Source organism: Peromyscus californicus, unplaced genomic scaffold (genome assembly GCF_007827085.1).
Source record: "Peromyscus californicus insignis strain IS unplaced genomic scaffold, ASM782708v3 Scaffold_18__1_contigs__length_77618521, whole genome shotgun sequence".
NCBI lineage: Eukaryota > Metazoa > Chordata > Mammalia > Rodentia > Cricetidae > Peromyscus > Peromyscus californicus.
In genome coordinates, this window is record NW_026294480.1 from 140,665 (window position 1) to 158,927 (window position 18,263).

The following is an 18,263-nucleotide window of genomic DNA, read 5'->3' on the forward strand; positions in this document are numbered from 1 at the left end:
GCAAGTGGGAAGACGGGAGAGTGGAGTACGGACTGATGGACAAACTCCAAGGTGCATAAAATGTTATTTTGAGTTTCCGACGAGAACTTCACGCGGTTGGTGCACATCACTTTTACACCATTCTTATCTATGCAGACATAACGGGAGGTCATCAACTCAAGTGAAGCTTTCACCACTTCCCATCCCAGGCCGAGGCGTTTTGTAAGCTTGGGTTGGCCCGGAGTGATCTGCTCTCTTTTGAACTTATCCACCTCAGCTCCAGGACAAGACAAGCACCTGGGTTGGGCAGGAGGGCGGGGCAGGGTCGGGCTGAAAGGCACTCGGTGCCACTAGCAAGAGGAGGCCGGGCCCAGACTAGCCGCACGGCCCTCCAGACGTTGCGTGGCAACTGACCACGCCTGCTAAGTGACTCAAAGACACGCGCTTCCGTTGTTCCCAGGAAGTTGTGGGCTCCTGGTCCTGCCCCGGACGGAGGCGGAAGCGCAGCGTTTGGAGCCGGGCCGCGTTACCGTTGTGCATCAGCCCATGGCGGCCTACTCCTACCGCCCAGGCCCGAGCGCAGGCCCTGGCCCTGCTGCCGGAGCTGCGCTGCCAGACCAGAGCTTCCTGTGGAACGTCTTCCAGCGGTGAGGCCGGCGCTGCCCGGTTCCTCTGGCCCTTGGGAGGGTCCTCGGTTTCCACGGCCTACTCTCCGGTTCTCTCTGGCCTTCTTTCCCTCGGACCTCCCTTGCAGTCATTCCTACCCCGCTCCATACTCGGCTTCCTGTCGTCTACAGTAGCACAAGGCTCGGGGTCATGTTGGCAGTTCCTTTTGCTCAGGGCTGAGGGGCGCGGACCAGCTGCCCTACAGGGTCTGGGGTGCTTGCTTTAGGAACGAGACAGATCTTGAGTCAGGAAAACAGCATCAGTAAAAAGAGCTGGCTACTACTGCAGCGTCTTCTGTCCCTGATCGTCCTTCTGAATCGCCTGATTGTCACTCCACTGACTCTTGGCCAAGGAATGACTTATTTGTCCTAGAGAATCTTTATCTAGTACGAATAATATAAACTGGTGCAGGTGTAAATTTAGACGGACTGGAAGAACTAAGAGAAATTGTTCCTTAATCTCTGGCACACCTTGGGGCATGTGACATTCCAGCTGAGCTAAGAGAAAGGTCTGGCCGGAGTAACATTCCAGACCTGGTGTAGGTTGATAGAAATGATGTTTTAGCCTTGTTTTATTTTTCCTTTACTTTTCATCACCAACTTACCCGGGCTTTTTTATTTTGTAGGGTTGATAAAGACAGGAGTGGAGTGATTTCAGACAATGAGCTTCAGCAAGCATTATCCAATGGTGAGTTGAAGCCTGATCTATTCACAATAAGCAGTTTCTTTCTTGTAATTATTTCCAAATAAGGAGGTCCTGCCATTACCAGTATAAAGTAAAGGTGTTTCTAAGCTACTGTGTCCATATTTTCTTGATTATCATTATTGTTGCCTCACTGAGCTCCAAATGTATGTGAGCCTCAGAAAATGCTTTCTGAGAAATGGGAGCCACAGTGTAGGCCTTGACTAGCTCTGCATCAGAGGTCCCTTAGTTATCTAGAAGGCCTTTGACCTACTTGGGTAAATCAATCTTAGCTACTCCTCTGAAGAGAATCATCAGAGACACTGAAAAATTGTCAGGTGACATTTAGAAGTAATTGTTTAGTTGTTGAACAGTTTCAAGATGGTTCTTAAGTATTTTTGTGGAAATATGTTTGCTGTAAGAACTGCTAAAACTCTGGGGCCAGTTTGGGAAATAGATATATGGCAAGTGATGTCAGCAGGATCATGGGGAGGTATTTATGTAAATGTGAGGAACACTTTGTATCCCAGCAGAATTGAGAGGATTGTGGCCTTTGTATGGAGCTCTCCATGGAGTCATGTTTTTGCTGGTGTTATTAATCTTTAGTGGTACCATTAGAGACAATTTAAAAAATTATTTAATTTTAAGATTTATTTATTTGTATGAATGTTTTACCTGCTTATATGTATGTGAACCAGGTGTATGCCTGCTGCCCATGGAGGCTAGAAGAGGGCACCTGACCCTCTGGAACTGGAGTTACAGATGGTTGTGAGCCACCATGTAGTTGCTGGGAATCAAATGTGGGTCCTCTGCAATGGCAACAAATGTTCTAAACCTCTGAACTGTCTCTCCAGCCCCAACATTTTTCTTTCTTTCCTTTTTTTTTGACAGTCTCATGTACTCCAGGCTGGCCTGGAACTTCTAAGTAGGCAAGGATGACCTTGAACTTCCAATCCTCCTGCATCTAACTCCTAAATACTGAGTTCGGGTTTATTCTGTACTGAGCATAGAACCTAGAACTATATGCACAGTGGGCAAATACCCTACCAACAGAGTACATCCATGATCCTAGAGACATTTTTCTTATTAAATATCATTTGTAATTCTTAAGGTGTGGCTGTCTTTTCAAATTATTTTATTTAGAGCTTGTTTCTCCCCAGGTGAGCTATATAAGCTTGGGAAGGTATTAGTTTCAAGATGTGATGAAAATTTTAAAAGGCTTATTTTTGTTATAATGGGGATTATTTTCCTGTGATTGGTTGGATAAAAGGGAGAAGGCAAGTGCGATGCTAGATAGTGCCTCATAGCCTTGGCATCAAAATTAAAGCCCTCTGCCATCCACTTATGCTAGGCATTCTTGTTTCATTTATATTTTCAGAGTGACCTTTAAACTGACACAATTTTTATTACTTAACCTGTGGGGACCACAAGATGCTGTTGTTGAGGGACCACTTTAAATCATGGTGGTTTTCTGTTGCCTGATGGTATAATGATGCTGTATAAATTAGCCACTGTGTTGTATTACTGTATTGGGAAAGTAGACTTTGACAGGTTATCAGGGAAAAATCGAAGTCTACAAGAGCAGCCACACCCATGTGGTATGAAGTATATCTTCCAGTGAAGAGAAGTAGGGGACCCTAGAGTCCATGGCAGCATGTAGGCAGAAAAATAGGTCCCTAGTGGTTTGGCGCATGTGTTTAGTGACCTACGTCTGGTACAAGCAAGGTAGAAAAGCACAAAGGCTTCAGAGTGAAAGGAAGTGACAGCACCTCAAAAACACTGGTATCACCTGCTCTGTGAAGCTGTGAAAGAACTGGAGTTTATGCTCATTGATAATCTGCTCTATTTCCAAATAGTCGGAATATAGAAAATAAAGTAAAATTTAATTATGATAGCTGAGAGGTGGAAAATAGACAGTAAAGATGAAAGGTTAACAATAACCATACATTTGGCTTCAAAATTTTTAGTAGCTAATGTAAAGAGGAACATGTATTCAGTTAATATACAAACAAAAACAAATAGTCACTGAAGCCTCTTGGGACACACAGATTATTAAGCTTGTAGGTCTGTGCAAGGCCTTGCACTCATGGGGCCAGTTCTTATGCTCCCAGCATGAGCCAAGGATTTTCCCTGTTTAGCTTGGGCACTGATTTCAAAATGATTCTGACTTGAATTAGGGCTTAGTGTCCTTTAGGCAACTGTTAAACTTCTTTCTCTCTTTTAGGAAATTTAATTATTATGTTGTGGAAGGAAATATGAAGTTAAAAATAGCATGGTTTCTCCCTTCAGTTTAGACCTCTTGGTTGCTGTGTACTTGACACCATGCTAGGAGTGTTTGTGGGTACACTGGGCCTCTGTGAGATTTGTTTACATAGAAGTATGGTCAGTGGACAGAAAGAACATAGAATGGGATTTATTTTCTCGTCCCTGCAACTGCAGTACCTGCTAAAAGCAGCTCATGGAAAGAAAAATTTGTTTTGGTTCACAGTTTGGGTTCAATCCATCCAGAAGGGGAGGGTTTGGTGGGACAGAACCATTTACTTCATGGCAGCTAGGGAGCCTAAAAAGAGGAATACTGGTGTTCCTCTGTTCCTCCAGCTGTCTCCTCTTTCCCTTTTATTCTGTGTGGACCCCACCCCATGGAATAGTGCCACCTACATTCAGGGTAGGTCTTTCCCTTAAGTTAATTCCATCTGGACATGCCCTCATAAACATGGAAATATATCTTATTAATCTCCTAGGTGATTGATTTTTAAATCCAATCAAGTTGACAATGAAGATCAGCTATCACAGGATTTCTCTTACCTTTATGAAATAATGTATCACAAACTTTTTTGGGACTTCTTGGGTTATATATTAAAAATTAATTTTTCTCAAGCTCCTTTTTGGCGTGTTTATTTGTTGATTAGTCTTTTGTGAAGTGTAGCCCAGGCTGACTTTAATTAAAACTTACTGTTTAGTTGAGGATGATTTTGAACTCATAATTCTCCTGCCTCTACCTCCCAAGTGCTGGGGTTATAGGCACTTGTCACCACACTCACCTCTTTTTAGTGCTTTTGAAGTAGATTTGACTTACCAAACATATTATTAGTGATTTGAGATGCATGTTTTCAGTTGTACTTTGAAAACTGTCTTTTTTTTTTTTTTTTTTAATTTCTTTTGGAGACTTTTTATCAATAGAGTTCTAGGATAAAAAAAGCTGAGGCAAATTACACTTACATATAAGCAAGATGATTCCCTGTAAAATTATTATTCAATCACTTATGCCTTTTCCTCACCATTGGCCTTGTTACATGGGTGACAGTCTGTAGCTGGAGAGTTTCTTTCCAGCTCCCGCCAAGCCCCGTCAGTCCCAGAGCCCACTTAGAAAATAAACACACCAACTCTTATATTATATTATTTAAACTGTTTGGCCATTAGCTCAGGCCTATCATTATATAGCTCTTACTCTTATATTTAGCCCATTTCTGTTCATCTATACTTTGCCACATGGCTCGTGGCTTACTGGTACCTTACATCTTCCTTGTCCTGGCGGCGGCTGCAGGCAGTCTCCTCCACTGCCTTCCTGTTCCCTCAGTTCTCCTCTCTGTTAGTCCCGCCTATACTTCCTGTCTGGCTACTGGCCAATCAGTGTTTTATTTATACAGAGCGATATCCACAGCAACAGTCTTTGTTGCCCTGTGTTGGTGCAGAGGGAGTTTGAGATCTATTTATGTCTTTGACAATTGGGTGGGGAGAATAACTCAATCTGCTGGATTTCCCTGGGCACTGAAAGTTCTTTTGGTTTTTGTTTTTGGGGTTTTTTTTTTTTTTTTTTTTGATACAGGATCTCACTGTAGCCCAGGCTGGTCTCAAATTCTCCATCCTCCTGCTTCTGCCTCCTAAGTACTGGCATCCCAGGCCTGCACTGTCATGTCTTGACTTCTTTGCCTAGGCAGTTTACAACAAAGATGTGATTTGTGGCAGAGAGCATTATTTTCCTCTGGACAGCTGAAGCTTAGTGGCTGACTACTGAAAAATGATAGACTCTCAGGTTCAAGACAGTTGCCCTGCTGATAGCCTGTGCTATAGTAGAGTATGTCTCACTGATTCTAGGAACCCATTCCTGGTTTTCCACCCAATTATCCCTTGCTACTTTACTCTTTGTCCCCTCTGTAAAAGGAGCTGTTATAGTGAGTCTTATACTAGAGAGTTGTCAAGCCTGAAGGTGGTCTTTGGGACCCTGGGCACAGTCTGACATATCTGCTCTCCCCAGAAATTTGCACAACTGAAGTTCTGCGGAGATACAGCATCGAGCCTCTGGTAATTACAAATAGTTTAAACTTGGAAGTATAGACTAGGTGCTGACCAGAAGTGCTCAGGGCTCCTATCGGTTAAGGCAACCAGATCTTCTGGTGTCCCAGGGAGCAGGCCCCTGCTTGCAACCTCTGTTCCAGAGCAGGCTACTGACTCATGGACTATCATAGACAAGTCACTTAGAGCGTCTTATAAGTTTATCTTCTTTTGTCTAATTGCTATTATGTCATTTGTTTTCAGGTACTTGGACTCCATTTAATCCAGTGACTGTTAGGTCAATCATTTGTAAGTATCTATGCAGACAGGCTAGGTGGTTGTTTCTGTGGGTGCTGCTATAACCCCAGTCATATTGAGTGGGCTCTTACGTTTCATCCTCCCTGCTTCCGTATTTCTAGATGCTTTCACTTATTAGTTTAAATTTACATTTTAGCCTGTCCTTTCCATTTCTAATTCAGAGGTTATAGATGCATAAAATTTTCATATTACAGTTTTCCCTAAGCCTTATTTTGTTATTTTGGTAGTATCTTTTAAAAATTTCATTTTTGTGACTTTTATTTAAGTATTATAAGTAATTGTCTTCTAAACCTTAAGAAATGCATTTATTTAAGAATTACATATATTAACTTATATCTACTTTACCTTGTGTTTCTTATGACTTTGAAGTCTATAGGAAAGAAGGCAGTCTACATCTAATAATTCTTCTTGTTGAATTTCATACATGTAACTGATTTCCTTCATGTTTTAGTTACTTTTTGTTTTGCAAGCTAGTGTTTGGTTGAATTTAAAATGCATGTACCAAGGCCTGAGCTGAAGTTGGGTCCTCCAGGAAGGATTTCCATCATTTCTTTCTTACCAGGATTATCAGTTTGGGTTCTCCCTGTGTCTTAGTTACTTTTCCATTGCTATGATAAAACACCATGACTAAGGCAACTTATAGAAGAAAGAGTTTATTTGTGCTTACAGTTTCAGGAGGTTAAAGTTCATAATAGTAGACAGCCTGGCAGTAGGCAGCAGGCCTGGCAGCGTGAACAGGAAACTGAGAGCTCACATCGAGAATTAAACTGATTTTTTTAAAAATAAGAATTCAGATCTTAAAAATAAAATCCAGAGGTCCTAGGATAATAGATTAGGGCATCTTCTAATTAAAACAAGGCATTTCTTGCCCTAGGAGAACTCCTCTGAGCCTCCCTCTGGAGGTGTGTACGTGGACAGTACGTAAAATTGTTTATTCTGGCTCAAGCCCAGGAGCTAGAATAATGGGGGGCTTAACCTTTGCATACCATTTTCCTTCTGATAAAGTGAGAGTACTTTTTGGGGGGCAGGGGGCGCTTTCGGAGTTTCTCTGTGTAGCTTTGGAGCCTGTCCTGGAACTCACTCTGTAGACCAGGCTGGCCTTGAACATACAGGAGATCCTCTGCCTGCCTCTGCCTTCAGAGTGCTAGGATTAAAGGTGTGCACCACCACCGCCAGGCTGGGAGTACTTTTAGTGTTTCTGTTTTTCAGAACTTTCTGAAGTATAAAACATTGTGTGTTTTTTTTTAAATTGTCTACCTTTTACACATCTGTGAGTGTGTGTTCTGGTTGCCATTACTTAGGGGCTAGTGTTGGGTTACTGTCTTCTACACTCCCTCCACCCTAGGCAGGGATAACTAGACTTTTAGGAATCTTGTAATCAACAAACTAACCTTTAGCCAGCTGGTGGCTCTGTGCCAGCACCTGAAGGCCTTAGAGGTGATATGAAACAGTCAGTTCTGTACTGTGGTTGTCTTTTGCTGTTGAACATGCAAACTTAATGTTTGTCTGGTGTTCCTCTGCATCTCAGCAATGTTTGACCGAGAAAACAAGGCTGGTGTGAACTTCAGTGAATTTACAGGTGTGTGGAAATACATCACAGACTGGCAGAATGTCTTCCGCACCTATGACAGGGACAACTCTGGGATGATTGACAAGAACGAGCTCAAGCAAGCACTCTCAGGTTTTGGTAATTCACTTGTCTTAATTGTATAGCATATTTCATTTTGGAATATAGGAGTCTCTCAAGCTTTGTTTTACTCTGTTCAGTTTATTGATTTTTTTTAACCCAGTCCATGTGAAATTTCTGTTTATATTGTACAGGTTCATATTTTGATTCTATTTTTGTCATGAAGATTTATATGTGACATGGAGTCTTTCACACAGTGTTTCATCCAAAATGAGATAAGGGCTATGCAAATCATGTACTTTTTGTGAAATGAGATGATATCATGAGCAAAATTGAGAATGTGGCTTTTGGAACAATTTAAAGTAGAAAAATAGAAATACAGTGATGTGGAGAAGTTGGCAGCATATACGTAGCGGTTTGTCAAAGTACATGGACACAGTGATAACACTAAGAAACAATTCTATAAATAATAAAGGCTTATCAGTCCATCCAAATTTTGCTTCAGTGGGAAATTATGAAGTGTGTGTGCCCATTCTCAAATGCATTTAGCACGTGTGTGCTTGGTGTGGGCTTAGGCATGCAAAGTGTGCTGTGTTTCTTACCAAATATTCATAGTACCTGTCCAGAGTGTAATTAGAGGCTCCCAGAACTAGCCTTGAGTCTGAGAGAAAACTGGAATTTTTACTTACAAAAGAATCACTGAAATGTTTGCATCCCATCTGTAACTTGTCGTGATTATACCAAGATTCAAGTTTGGAACAGTTTCATATAGTACTTTCTGTTCTTTTGCCCTTACCAAACTCTTCTGTATTTCATCTTTTAAAAGATTGTTAATAGATGTCTTCTGGAAAAGTTTTATTAAAAAATGAACTATAATCTAGTGTATTGTGACTATCCTGAGTTTTACTTTCCTAAAGTATGTTATTTCCCACTAATATGGCTTCTATAATTCTGCCATTTCTCCTTCCAGCATAACAGTGACCACCCCTTTTCTTTCATCCTCTCCCTTCTCACTTTGTCCTGGGGCCAGTTAGAAGCATAAGTGCCCTCTGTGTCTTGATCAGACCAAGGGCATTTCAGAATCTTCTACAGGAAAGGTGTTTGGTCAGGGCCCAGTGGGCCATCTTTGGCAGTGCCAGCATCTCTCACTTTTCTAAACATTTCTCAGCTCAACAATCCCCTGTGAACTCTCCTGGTAGTCCTGCCATGGTTTTTCCTGTTTGTCCTGATACATTTCTCTTAAGTGCCCAGGAAAAAGAAATGTCTTTCTGTTTGCATACTAATTTGGAATATTTTTGGTGGCAGCTGTTAAGGAAGTTGGCTTTGGAAGCAAAAGTTCCTATTATAACTCCTGAAATAGTTGTTGCTGCTGGGTAAACAGGAGCTTAGTAGAAAATAAGAGAATCTGGTGTTTCAGGCTAGCCCAGTGATACCTGTAGCTCTAGTGAGGCACCTGGTGAGGCTATGATTCTTCTGTTCACTGAAACCATTACTACTAAGTTCTATGGCCAGGTACAGAGATCTGGATGGGCATGTACACTGCCCTTTGGTTACTTGTAGGTGTGACTTTGGTTACTTGTTAGTTACTTTACCTGCAGTAAAGCCATCTATCTGTTCTGGTGGGCAGCACAGTTGAAGTGAGTAATCCCCTTACCCCCAAACCCTGCACGTCTTTGAGCATCCCCTTTTCTGTGTAGCTTCTGGCAACTTGTGTAGTTTGGATTTGTTGTTTGTTTGTTTTTTGTTGTTGTTTTAGTCATAAAAACTTATGAAAGTATAATGAACCTCCACTTACCTGTATTTTCAGCTATGTTCAATCTTGTTGCATCTGCTTATCTCCTTTACAGTAGAGGCTTAGGCAAATCTGAAGCCTGTGGCATGACCGCCAAGTAATATGGTTGCTTACCATTGACTCATTTCACAAGGTTACTGAGTTTTAAAAATGCTTTGTGTGAGTTAGGATTAGACAAAGCCCACATATAGCCCTTCTCATGCCATTTGCTGGTTGGGGGAACACAGATTAGTACCAGGCAGATCATTCCAGTAGAGATCACTAATTTCAGTCAGGCTGTGTGTGTGACTGCAGCCCTCAGGAAGCACAGGGTTGTGTTGCTTCTGGTAGTGGAACTTCTTGTCCAGGTGCTCACTTCCTGGTGCTGACCAATCTGGCCACAGATTAGTGGCCTGGACCAGTGGTGTCAATGGAGTTATTTTTCTGGTGGCATCATACCTTCTATTAGTTTCTAGGTAGAAAAGGACCTTTGCCTATCACCAAGGGTGTGGGCTATTGGAAGTAGACACGGAGTATTTCCATTTCCATTCAGTGAGATTCTCACACATGGAGCAGAGTTAGAGAGTAGATATGTCTCCATACTACCTCACTCAGACCCTTCGGCCTTCTTATGAAGACATTCCACCTGGTCTATCCTGAGATAGTCAAGATTGACTCCAGGGCATGTCCCTGGTTGAGAATTACGATCTGATCTTGCTACTTATGCAAGAGTGGAGGCCTCTAGGTGGCCTTATCCTATTAGATAGAAACAAATTGGTATGCAGCCTGGCAGGCAGCAGGCTGGTCTAATATGTGTCTCACTGGTCAGTCCTAATCAGGCCTCAGGGCTGAGCACAAAGCACTTCAGTCCTAAGGCAGGGCTATTCTTTTTTATTTTTTCTTTTTTATTAAGAATTTTTATATTCATTTTACATACCAACCACAGATCCCCCTCTCTTCCCTCCACCTTCCCCCCCAGCCTCTCCCCCCATCCCCAACCGCCTTCTATTCCCTCCTCTGACAAGGTAAGGCCTCCCATGGCGAGTCAGCAGAGTCTGGTACATTCAGTTGAGGCAGGTCCAGGCACCTCCCCCTGCGTCAAGGCTGTGCAAGGTGTTCCACCATAGTTAGTGGGCTCCAAAAAGCCAGCTCATGGACCAGGAATGAGTTCCCACTAGTGTGGTTTGGTTATTTCTGTAGGTCTCCCCATCATGATCTTGATGCCCCTTGCTCATAGAATCCCTCTTTTCTCTCTTCAACTGGACTCCTGGAGCTCAGCCTAGTGCTTGACTGTGGATCTCTGCATCTGCTTAAGGCAGGGCTATTCTTGTGTGCCCTTGGATTGAAGGAACTCTTTAGAGGCCATTTACTGCCAAATTTTAGCCCCTTTAGGGAGCATTCTTTTATGGTTTACTTCTTTGTAGTTTACTTTGCTAGTTTGTATGTCTTTTGTCTTTGCTTTCCCTACAAGAATGCCCATTATCAGAAAAATTGCAAGTTAATTCTAGCAGCAATGGGGTTGCTTCCATGCACAGACAAAATCTCTTATATATTTGTTCTCATTTCATTGGCCCTTTTCTTATCCTAGCAGGAGGACAACAGTACCTGTCTTGCTCTGTCTACACCTGGGCCTAAGCTCTGTTCTCAGAGGGTCAGGGCTTAGCCAGGGCCATTACCTCACATGCTAGGTGTAAGGAAGTGAGACATGGCAGCTGTTTCCTATGGGCTATCTCTTTCAGATTTAAATTGGAGGTCCTGTCTTCTGCTTGATCTGTAAGAAAGGGGGCTCCTGTAGCAGTTTTAATCACACATTTGTTTAGGGTTCTAGAATATAAGTTCCTGTCTCCACTCCCCACAACTGCTCTGGAAGGTGCTTTGAACATGTTTTTGTGTTTGAACATTTATCAGTATAATGATTAAGTTTCATGCAGTAATTAACTGTGAGATTCAGATAATAGGTGTACTTATACTTACAAAGCTTCCAACAAGACTGAAAATCAGTAAAAATATTTCAGCACCTGGATTTTGTCTCCTGCCTCAAAAAGGATAACATGGTCACACAGGTGACTAGGGAAGGAAACAGATGAAGGGTGTCCTCCTTAAACATGGCCTCTGGTCATGTCTGTATGTCTGGTGTGTCCACACATCTTCACAGCTGTCATCCCCTTCTAAAGACCCTGTCAAACACACTCAGTAATTTGGAAATGGAATTATAATGCCAGGTCATCTGTTATTGATCCTAAACTCCATGAGGCATAGTGACACATTATTGATTCTAACCTTTATAAGACTAATCAAAACCCTGATCCCAGATGAACTATTTTTTGTAGGGGTCCCCATCAGTTACCTTCTTTCTTTATGTTGAGACACATGTAACTAGAGCCGTTAGGGATATTTTAGCTTTCATAGCATCTTCTAATGATGAATGACCTAGGACAGCAAGTCACTGAAAACATTCATGTCTAGATGAGCTGACATAGTGAGGAGTCTTCTGGGTTCAGGAATACCAAGTCTAACTGCCTTGTGGGTGTTTTCTTAGGCACAAGCAGAGTGAGTACAGTTAGCTAACATAAACCAGTGAGCTCATAGGAAGCAAGACAGCAAGCAGCACATTCTGTTCCTACTTAGACTTGCAAGTTGGTACTGGTATGTAAGATCACTCCACAGTTCTGACAGCATATTTATATCAGAATATTGTATTTAAGTAGTTATTTAGTTTCCAGAGTGCCTTTCAGTAAGTTTGTACTTTTTTTTTTAATCTCTAATTCCTACCTAATCACTGTATGATCTGAAGCCTTGGGGTCTTAAGAAGGAAAGCTTAGCCAATATAAGGTGTAACTCATGCTTTATTCCTCTCCTAGCCTGTCTTGACTCTTATCTTCCCTCTCCAAGGCTACCGGCTCTCTGATCAGTTCCATGACATCCTCATCAGAAAATTTGACAGACAAGGACGAGGGCAGATTGCATTTGATGACTTCATCCAGGGCTGTATCGTCTTGCAGGTGACCGAGCAGCTTCATATGGGTTTGCTGTGACATGCAGAGGTGGGAGTAGGGGGCAGAAATGGAGGAGCCACCAGAGTGAGTACTTCCCTTCTGTTTAAGTTTTAGAGCTAGAAATACTTTTTTTTTTAACCCTTGGAACTAGGATCATTTGCCTCACAGTGATGTTTCAGTAGTTGTCCCATAAGATTATAATGACCTGGAAAATGTCTGTTTCCTATTAATGTCACAGCTGTTATGACATCATAGCATAAGACATTTTATTTTTATGGTAAAGCTGGTATGACGAACCTTCATGCTAGTCATACGTAAGTCTAGCAATATGTTTATATATAGTACATAGTTCTTGGCAATAATATTTGACTTATATAATTGAAATACTATGTAATACTATTTATTTTTTAAAACAAGGTCTCTATATCTCTGGCTGGCTTTAAATTCACTATGTAGCCTATGCTGCCTTTGAACTTATCTTCAAAATAATAAATTATAGCTGTGAACCATATGCTTTACTTTTTATCGCTACAGTATATATACCTTCTACTTACTAAAAAAAAATACAAAGAAGTACTGGAAAGAGCATTCATTGTTATACCAGCATTAGCCTCCAATATTCCATCCTTGCTGTGACCCCTTGATTGTGCCAAGCAGCCAATCATTTGATGACCTATGCTATCTAGGCATGATAAGCAAACTCTAGGGCATGCAGACACCCATTCATTGCTTAGTGCATGTTCCTGTCAAAGAAGCAGGCTCTGCTATTGCTTCTAGATAGAGGTCCAGGTTCTGTAGGTTTAAGCTTTGGAAATATGGTGCATTGATTAGTCCTTATGTATATTAAGATTTTTGCTATAGAAATTTTCAAACAAAAAGTAGCAACAGAGGTAACAGTATGATGATCATACTTCACAGCAGTTAGCTCAAAGTGGGTTATATGTGACACATCCATGCTCTGGCCCCTTTATCTAAAGTAGATTCAGTTCATAGAAAGCAAATGTTTTCTCCATTAATACTTCAGTGGAACCTGTCATTAAGAGGTAAGTCCTTAGAGATTGAACCTAGGCTGAGGTCACTTACGTTGGTTACAGAACCACTGAGAGATGTGGACAGCATTAAGCCTTGAGATACAATGTAAAATTTTGGAAAATATTCTCAGAGTATTGTTCTAGTTCAAAGTCAATAAAAGTGTATCTCCACTGATTGGATTGCTAGTTACAATGCTGCATGATTTCTTAAAAAATGAATCTGAGGGCCTAGAGAGATGACTTAGCAGTAAAGAGCACTGGCTGCTCTTGTAGGTGATTCAGGTTTGATTCCCAGTGCCCACATGGTAGCTAACAACCATATGTGACTCCAGTTCCAGAGGATCCAATACCCTCTTCTGGCCTGCATGGGCAATGAGTGCACATGGTGCATAGACATACATTCTGGCAAAACACCCATACACATAAAACAAAAATAAATCTTTAAAAAAGTCATTCTGGGTCTAGTATGGTGTAGGCCTATAATCCTAGCTTCCAGGAGCCTGAAGCAACAAGACTCATGAGTTTTAGGCAAAGCCTGGCTACATAACAGTAAGTACCCTGTCTTAAACAAACAAACAAAAAGATCTTGGCATGTCACCCCCTGTTCTTCATCCTGTTGGATAACTGGTCTATTAGTATTCAAGCTTCAAGTCTCTGAAAGAAACTACCTCTGCTACTACTCTCTCATGAGGTTAGGGATGCTTACAGTGTTCTCTGAGCACTTTAAAAAGAGATTTGATGTGAAATCTCATAGATTGTGTCTGAATTATTATAAAGTTAGAGTTCACATAAGTTAAGTTCTGATCCTTACATTTCTGGATATGCAAAGGTTTGGGGTTTTTTATTTTTTCAGCCTCCTGGGTAATCTAGTCAAGTCCAGAAGAAGCTCTCCACTCTGTACGCCTTGTACTCTGTTGGTATTGTCTCCTGAGGTGTGGGGTAGGGTGGACAGCCAGTTTCTTGGATCAATTTTACCTTTGGGAAAATGACTGAAAATGCTAGAATGGTGGAGAATCTAAAAGGAAAGAGAACAATGTATGATATAGGTAAAAGTTTCCTCAGAAATGTGTTTCTTTTTTTTTTTTTTCTAAAAAGCCCAGGCTGGCTTTGATTTTTCCCTGTGTAGCTGAGGGTGGCCTTGAACTCCTGGTCTTTTTACCTCCACCTCCCAAGTTCTGAGATTATAGACTTGAACCAGCACTCTCAGTAATTCATTATTCTTTGTGTTTTGTTTTATGGTGCTGGGATTGAAACTAGAGCCTTGTACAGGTTAGGCAAATTTACTCTTTTCTACAGTCATTTGTCACTGACAGAGACATGTTCTGGAGGATGTGTTATTAGGTGAGGTTATTGTGCAAACATGAGTGTGCTTGCACATACTCTGGATGGCAGAACCTGTTATACATGTGAACTGTATTGTATGGTATAGCCACTGTGTTAGCTTTCTTTCTCTTACTATTAAAAAAAATGACATAAATCAATTAGAAATAAGATTTAGGTTCACAATTTTAGAAGCTTTAGTCCAGATTTGGCCTGTTGCTTTGGGGATTTGTGGCAGGCAGACAGGAAGGTGATTGGAGTCCCAATACCCCTTTCATGGGCACACCACTAGTGGCCTAATTTCTTCCCACTAGGCACCACTTCCCTAACATACCATGTTTAGATAGAGTTCCCAACACATGGTTTTTTTGTTTTTGTTTTTGTTTTTTAAGCAGATGTTTAAGATTCAGATTGTAGTGTCTTATAGTCCATCACTGACCAAGACATAGTTTTGTGGCCACATGACTGTAGTTTGTTTTGTGATAATAGTATTTTGTGGAGAGTAGGGAACATTGAGACAGACTCTTGCTATGTAGGCCAGGATGGTCTTGAACAGTCTTCCCTCAGCCTCAGTGCTGAGATTCAAGTGTGTGACACCACCTTGCTTTTTTTTTCCCACAAAAAAACCATTCATGTCTAAAGTAGGAAGTAGACCATGAACTGTTGAGTCTTGATGTGCTGAGGTTGTTGTTTTCTATTAACACATGGAATTCCCTTGTGTCTGTTTTGGTTTTGTTTTGTTTTCATTAGAAATACTGAGAACATACTTATGGTCTTCATAAGTCTATTCAAAATTGGCATGCATGTAACCTAGTCTTACAAAATGTGAGTGAAATCTGGGCATGATAGCACCATGCCTTTAATCCCAGCACCCAGTGCTCTGGAGCTAGAGGCAGACAGATGGATTTCTGAGTTCAAGGGCAGACCAGGCCAGCCCTTGATAATAAACATAGTGGTTCTCTGTCTCAAAAACATAAAACAAATAACAACAAAATGAATGGAATAAAATGGTCTTGCTCATCTACTTCTGACCTGTCTGGGTCCAAAGTCTGCTGGAGGGGAGATGGGCTAAGGAGGCTGAGCCCTGTGATGCTTATACACTGCATGTAGTTGGCCCTTTCCCTACTGGGCCCTTCAACACATGGACTCTTTGGGTATATAGTCAAGATTCAAAGTGTCTCTGTCCAGGCTACACAGACCAGGTCCATGAGATGGTTGTGAAATGTGAAGAAGGGTCTATGTGGTATATAGTTGGCTAGGCCTGCCATACCCTTTGTTGCCCATAGAGGCACTGACTAGAGGTGCTCAAGACTACCCCTGTGCTTTCCTGTGTGAATGCCATTGCAGTATCCTTCTAAGAGATGAGGGAAATGGATGTGTTTCTGAAATTGGGTCCCCAAATGTCTTTTTAAAATGTCTTTTATCTAAGTATACTGTTCTGTCCAGTAAATTCTCAATGTCTATGCTTCTCCCAGAGGTTGACAGACATATTCAGACGCTATGACACGGATCAGGACGGCTGGATTCAGGTGTCTTATGAGCAATATCTCTCCATGGTCTTCAGCATCGTATAACCAGGCCCTGTGAACAGCAAGCACAGCGTGCAAAAAGACTGAAAATGCCAAATCCCTTACCTGTGATGAAACAGGGCACAAGTGCGGTTAGATGCTGTTCTTCCTGTAGGCTGTATAATTACTATTTGGGGACCTGGCTGTACATATGTGAATAAGCTGGTTAGTGATTCTGTAGTGGCACCCTAGCTACACTGTTATAATACAAACCTTGGGTTTGATGACTAATTGTGCCATGAGGTGAAACCTAATAATGGTTCGGGATTCTGCTCTCAAACTATCATGTTCTCTTCTAGATGTCTCTAATTCTGTAGTTGAAATGCTTTTATTAGCCAATAGGATTTTAAAATAATATGGAACTTGCACAGAAGGCTTTTCATGTGCCTTACTTTTTTAAAAAAAGAGTTTATGTATTCATTGGAATATGTAACATAAACAATAAAGTAATGATACAGACTGTTGCCTACTCTTGGCTTTTTTTTTTTTTTTAAATAAAACAGGTAGAAGAAATGTACCCAATGTTTCTGCTCTAGATGGTGGTGTGAACCTGGGAGAGTGGGGTCTAAAGTGAGGCAGACTAAAGTCTCATGCAATAGCCAACTTTCTTTAGAGCATAAGACAATTTACACTCTGAGGGTTAAGAAGAATCACATGAGAAAGGTGTTCAATCACAAGGACAAGCCACATGTGGCAAAAACATGTTTTCCATAGAGGCACATGAGTAACAACAGCTGAAGTAAACTCACTCCCATCTGCCGCACTTGGGAGGAGCATGAACACACACTCCAAGAACGATTCTGTGTTTTGAAGAAACTGAGATCACAAGACTTGTTTTCTTGGAGTTTTCTCACAAGCACCAGAATTCTCACATGACTCCATTCTTGTACTGTGTTTCAACATCTATGTCCCCAAATTCACTGTCTTACATGTACTCTTCTACATGAAATTACGTTGAACAGACAAGCAGGATAGATGGGCTAGGAAGATGAGGTTTAACCAACCAGAGATAAGAACCATGTTAAATTACCTTATACTAGCTCTGGGGTTAGGAACCCCTTCATGTCTCCAGCTTGTCAACTCTGCTTAAAGGAAATAGATTTTGCTTTAGGAGGGGTAGGGTTATGAAGACAATTGGGTAGGTGTTAGGGATGAGAAACATCCATTGAGGTCCTCTCCTGGCCAAGGATGCCTCTGAGGGTTTGTTTCCTGTGGTATCTGTTTTATAGGACCACAGAGGGAAGGGGCTATATTCTGTGGTGGCAAAGTTGTGTTGCCTCTTGGGCTTTGACCTTGTGATCCCATTATGGGAGTCTCTGGGTGTGCTCTAAGGATCTATTCATGTTGGTCATCTCCCAGACATTGACCCACACTAGCAAATGACCCTATTCAGTGAGGTCAACCAATACACAGTGAAGTCTGGTATACGATGCCACCATCTGTGTGAAGGCTACTACTTGGACTCATCTTCCATTTATAGCCACCAGTCAACTCTGCTCCCTCCCAGACCTGTCTGCAACCATCCTCTTACAGTCTCAACTGGCAGGACCCCAATGCTTCATGCTCCTGTGCTCACCTGTTCATGTATACATAGACCAAATATGAGTACCACATATCTGAGTACCTGCATTGCACATGAGCATTTTCATGGCATACCTTAGTGCCTGCACTGCATACTTGAGTACCTTTATGTGGGTACTTTGAATGTAATTGATCCCCATAATCTCAAAGGGAGTAGCACTACTAGATGTGTTTTTTTTTGTTGGAGTAGGTATGGCCTTGTTGAAGGAAGTATGTCACTGTGGGAACAGGCTTTGAGGTTTCCTATGCTCAGGATACCACCCAGTGTCTCAGTTGACTTTCTGTTGCCTTCAAGATAAAACACTCAGCTCCAGCACCTAATCTGCCTGCACACCACCATGCTCCCTGTCATGATGGTAATGGACTGAACTTCTGAAACTGTAAGTGAGCCACCCTAATTAAATGTTTTCTTTATAAGAGTTGCCATGGTTATGGTGTCTCTTCACAACAATG

The 18,263-nt window shown here is 41.6% G+C and overlaps 1 protein-coding gene across 4 annotated transcripts; it reads left to right on the plus strand.

The window, feature by feature from the left end:
* The first annotated feature begins 444 nt into the window (after window positions 1-444).
* Window positions 445-16,689, plus strand: Pdcd6 (programmed cell death 6). 4 transcript variants are annotated; one of them, XM_052742877.1, is made up of 6 exons: window positions 445-626; window positions 1,271-1,332; window positions 5,863-5,907; window positions 7,445-7,603; window positions 12,207-12,394; window positions 16,137-16,689. In XM_052742877.1, the coding sequence occupies exons 1-5, from the start codon at window positions 526-528 to the stop codon at window positions 12,347-12,349; spliced, it is 510 nt and encodes a 169-aa protein (XP_052598837.1). In that variant the 5' UTR covers window positions 445-525; the 3' UTR covers window positions 12,350-12,394; window positions 16,137-16,689. The 4 variants fall into 4 exon arrangements, with proteins under 4 accessions (XP_052598837.1, XP_052598836.1, XP_052598835.1 ...); XM_052742876.1 differs by having other exon boundaries at window positions 446-626; window positions 7,445-7,597; window positions 12,207-12,316; XM_052742875.1 differs by having other exon boundaries at window positions 447-626; window positions 12,207-12,316.
* The last annotated feature ends 1,574 nt before the right edge of the window (window positions 16,690-18,263 follow it).

What these genes read in the sequence shown, in the direction of transcription:
- Pdcd6 (XM_052742875.1), top strand. Translation starts at nt 526, where the DNA reads ATGGCGGCCTACTCCTACCGCCCAGGCCCGAGCGCAGGCCCTGGCCCT. An exon ending in CTGTGGAACGTCTTCCAGCG is followed by an intron (nt 627 to 1,270) that starts GTGAGGCCGGCG and finishes TTTATTTTGTAG; the next exon opens with GGTTGATAAAGACAGGAGTG. An exon ending in TCAGCAAGCATTATCCAATG is followed by an intron (nt 1,333 to 5,862) that starts GTGAGTTGAAGC and finishes ATTTGTTTTCAG; the next exon opens with GTACTTGGACTCCATTTAAT.